The sequence below is a fragment of the Macrobrachium rosenbergii genome, chromosome 50 (assembly GCF_040412425.1).
Source record: "Macrobrachium rosenbergii isolate ZJJX-2024 chromosome 50, ASM4041242v1, whole genome shotgun sequence".
NCBI classification, from domain to species: domain Eukaryota; kingdom Metazoa; phylum Arthropoda; class Malacostraca; order Decapoda; family Palaemonidae; genus Macrobrachium; species Macrobrachium rosenbergii.
Genome location: NC_089790.1, coordinates 38,084,800 through 38,089,206, shown reverse-complemented (window position 1 = coordinate 38,089,206; position 4,407 = coordinate 38,084,800). Strand labels below are relative to the sequence as shown.

Genomic DNA, 4,407 nt, shown 5'->3' with positions numbered 1-4,407 from the left:
AACTCAAATAAGGAAAAAAAATGCAAATTTGAACTGCGCAATAATTCTCAGCTGCTTATATGGGCTCTTGTATAAGATGTCGAACTTGCAGAATGAGCATCATCTGTCACCAGTCCAGATTGAGAGGGAAAATGTTCTACATCTCCTCACGAAAACCAAAGCTTCTCTCTCTGCCCTCTCATGTTGTTTTCGTGGGTCACTTGGCGTTTTTGCATGTACGCGAGCTGGGCAAATCTGAAAGCAAGTCCTTAAGCCAGTAACAAGGTCAAGGGAAAAGAAGCCTTATAGTCTAAGGACCTAAAGATTAAGTTTGCAGCATTCCCTTCAAGAGGCCTATGCCTCTAATGATTATAACCTTCCCTAAAACCCACGTCGCTCTTGCTACCCCAAATTGAGGGGAAATCTAGGAGTGTTCTTTAGCAGGGGTGTGAAGAGGGGGGCCTATTGTCCTGATTTTCGGTTAGGTGTGGAGAGGAATGCTTTCTTGGTTCAAAACAAGCGTTGTCCTACCTTGTCCGCCATGTTGTTTTGGCCTAACATTCAAATGAGAAGCTTTTTTAATTAGAAATTCAAATTATTTTTGGCTGGCTAAGAGGGAGGAATGTAAATATGTCATAGATCCTCCCTTTGAAAAGGCATTTGCATGCTTTTGGGCCTGAAGGTCTTGGCTAGGTAAGCTATTCGTGCCAACCAGTCAGCTAGCGTCCCTACATGAGTTGTGCTTTAGCACTGCAATAGCTAAATGGACCTACCTAACTGCTAAGAGGGGTTCTGAGTTGGCTACCTAACGTACTACAATGGGCCTAACCTATCTAAAGGTCTAGACACTTCTACTAACTGTCTCTAATGACAGAAAACTCTACTCCTAGGCAAATGCACATAGTAAATATTTAACCTAACCTACTATCCTAAGACTCTGGCACTGAATGAGTTGGCACTGACTAATGGCACACAATGAATTATGAATTACACAATGCTTTATGATTAATACACGCAACACAATTAAACATGAGTAACCTGAGGGGTAAATCACTGTATACAATTAAGGAAGGTATCAGTTTGAGTCTGGAATGGTTTTGAATGAGGTTAGCTGGAAAAAGGTTAGTATGTTACAAATGCCTAAGGGGTTAATTGTTAATGCTACGGGGACAGAGATCATGCAGGCTACCTTCTCTGGGCAGGTGCCAGGATCACTCTGAGATGGAAGTGGCACTCTGCCAACTGGGCACGAATGCCAAGGAGAGCTCGTGGCTCTGATTTGTTAATTGGATCTCTTCCGCCCCTTCTTCCTCTTCGGGGGCCTCCAAGGTCTGGCTAGGGCATTCCTAGGAGGTGGTGAGGTTACCAACTCTGGAGAAAGGCCAGGAGCGCCGTCAGGAGCAGGATCAGGAGCAGCCTCAGTAGCTACAGGCTGGTCTCCTACTTCGGTTGCTGCGACAACTGTCATGGGAGTAGAGCCAGCGTCTGCGTCCTGACCGGACAGTTCCTGGTCGACCAGAAAAGAGGTAATGTCCAGGCCTGCCAGAGGGTCATCCTCGGCAGGTGAAAGAGAGTGGGAAGAAGAAATGTCAGGGGTCGGAGGCTCACAATGGGCGATGACCAGATCTGTGAGGTTAGGTGGTTCTCCCGTTGGAGGATCCGTGTCAGGTTCTAGATCTAGCACTGGCACTAACTCGGGGCCAGGCACGGGGATTAAGGTTGGTATGGAGATTCCGGCTGAGATAAGCGGAGCTTGGCACTGACCAGTGCTCGCAAGTGGCACTGGCAGTGAACTGGATTCAGACAAGGCTGAAGAGGGACCCGGGGGTGCAAAACCCCTCGGTGTACCTGGAGTGACAGGCGACAGAGATTCCTGTCTTGGGGAGAGGGCCGAGCCTCTTGGGTTGGTTGTGGAAATGGTGGCTGCTGGGACACTTTGACCATCTTTTGGAGTGGCCTCTTATGTTGCAGGTCCTGCAGCGGTATTTGGTAGTATCCCTTCGTGTTGGGGAGGAGTTTTTTGGTAGCCATCCTGTTGTGAGATTCGCAGACTAGGCCTGGAATGGTTTAGATGCTGGTGGGTCCGGTTCTCTCTTGGGTGAACGGAAGGTTGGGCTGACGGTGGCACAGCTGTCACAGAGGCTGTGTCCTGCTCAGGAAGTTTTGGCATGGCCTCACTGGCGGAGGCAGTCAGGCAACACAGTGGCGAGGGTGTGGGACATCCCCAGAGGATGTTTCTTCCTAGCAGGAATTCCACTCCTTGCCGGATACGTTTCACCACTCCAAGGCAGTGAGTTTGGGTGCTCCAAGGGGTGATCACCCGGAGTTCGACTGTGGGAACGGTCAAGGATTGTTCATCTACCCAGGTTACTGTCCACCTGGTTTGCTTGTCTACGGTGGCACTGGCTTGCACTTTGGCCCAATCAATCAGGCTAATATCCGAGTCAGCGTCGGCAGTAGTTGGTAGGTGCACTGGTGGGCTAGAGCCACCCAGAGGGGCCATGGAATCGGACTGAGTCCAGACCCACTCAGTGTGAGACCTCTCTGGCGACACAGCCAGGAAGGAGGTGGAAGTAATCAGGTTGACATGCCTGGGATAGGGCACATGTTTTGAGCAGGCAGGATACCAGGACAAAGAGTGCCCTGGAGCTCCACAGTCTTGGCAGGGTCCCCTGGGATAGGATGATCTCCCAGCAATGACGGTCTGCTGGAAAGGTGGTGTGGAGTTAGAAGGAGAGGAGGAGTGGCGGTTATTGGTAGGCTGCCGTTGGTTGTTGTCTGCCTTGTAGTGGCACTCAGCTTCAGCATGACCGTACTTCTTGCAGATGGTGCCAGGAGGTTTGCTAAATGGTCCGTTCCTTGGGCGCGTTGAGCCTGAGAGGTATCCGGGTGGCACTATGCGGTGTTGAAATGTGCTGTGGGAGACATTAAATGTTTCCCAGACATCGGCCAAGTGGCAGGCTTCCCTGAGAGTATGTGGCTGCTTATCACTGAGATACACAGCAAGAGGCCCAGGCACACACTGGAAAAGATCTTCCAGCATGGTCCTATTGAACAGGTCCTCAAAAGCCATGCATTTCAGAGAGTCGACCCAGCAGGTCCCAGCCTGAGTCTTGCGACAGGCCCATTCTGTCCAGGGTCAGCCGGCTTCCTTGGCCAGACCTCAGAACCATTGTCTCCACTTCTCAGGGGTTATTTCATATGCCTTGGCAATATGACCTCACAGACTGCGGCCATGTCTCCTCATTGACTCTGCTCCAGCGGGTGGAGGGCTGCCTTTGCTTTACCTTCCAGGTGTTTGGTCAGCACTAAGGCCCTCTCGGCCTCAGTGGTGTTGAAATTATCGAAGAGAGCCTCGACCTCTTCCAACCATGCTTCCGGCTTTTCCTCAGTCCACTTGGGGACTAGGGCATTAAGCCTTGATAGTGGAGCATTTGAGGCAGCAGGAGTGGGGCTAGAGGCTTGTTGGGATGCTAGAGCTTCTGTGCTTTCTTTCCTTGCTCTTTCCAACTCGAGCTCCTTTTCCTTGAGGGCTAACTCGTTTGCCTGGAGGGCTTGCTCTCCTTCCTTCTTTGCTCTCTCCAGCTTAGCTCCTTGTCCTTGAGGGCTAGTTCGTGCTGTTTTCTGCTCTCTTCTTCCAGCTGCCTCTGCTCGGCTCCTCGCTGTCTTTCCCTCTCTTCTCTTTCTTCTTCCAGCTGCCTCTATTCGGCTTCCTCTCTCCTCTGTTTGGCTTCTTGCTGTCTTTTCCTCTCTTCTCTTTCCTCGTCTCACTGTCTCTGTTCTTCTTTGTGCTGCCTTCGTTCGGCTAGCTGCTCTTTGATCCACTTGGTGAGTCCGGCTCCCGAGAGCCCAGCCTCCTTCACTAAATTCGTGGAGGCTTGGTGCTCCTCTCTTGTCATGTTGCTGGTGAGGAAGGGTGGCTAAGTGGGTTGACTGGATGTTCCTGGAGGAAAGGTTTGTGACAATTGCAGGAAGTGTCCTGTAATTTGGTGGCATTTCAGTGGTGTGGCACCCTTTTAATGAGGTGGCACTATGGTTGAGTGTGTCATGCAAAGGTCACACTGTGGGAGCATTCCTGAAGGAAGTCTGCGTCCTTATGGGCGGACAAGCTAGTAGAATGGGGTGCTCCTAAAGGTATAATATTCCTTATGGGTGGAAACACTTGGGAAATGGGAGTGCACTACGGTCCTTATGGGCAGATACATTGGTTGTATGGCACTGTTTCTTAGGTACAGGTGCAGTGGCTTATGGTTAAGTACTTGGGTTTGGTGGCACTATGGTGCCGGTGCGCTCCATGGAGCAATACAAAATGTCAGTGCACGAAACAGCACTGAAGGAAATGGCACTCTGCCTGAGGCAGAAGGTAATCAAGGAGTAAGAGGGAAAGGAGAGACTCCGGCAGAAAGTCAGTGAGGAAGGAAAGGGAAA

At 50.7% G+C, this 4,407-nt stretch overlaps 1 protein-coding gene across 1 annotated transcript; it reads right to left on the bottom strand.

Annotated features, from left to right (window-relative positions):
- Window positions 1-3,222: 3,222 nt before the first annotated feature.
- On the bottom strand, window positions 3,223-3,975 carry LOC136832855 (arginine and glutamate-rich protein 1-B-like). Its single transcript, XM_067094518.1, has one exon. The coding sequence runs from the start codon at window positions 3,973-3,975 to the stop codon at window positions 3,223-3,225; it is 753 nt and encodes a 250-aa protein (XP_066950619.1).
- Between the last annotated feature and the right edge of the window lie 432 nt (window positions 3,976-4,407).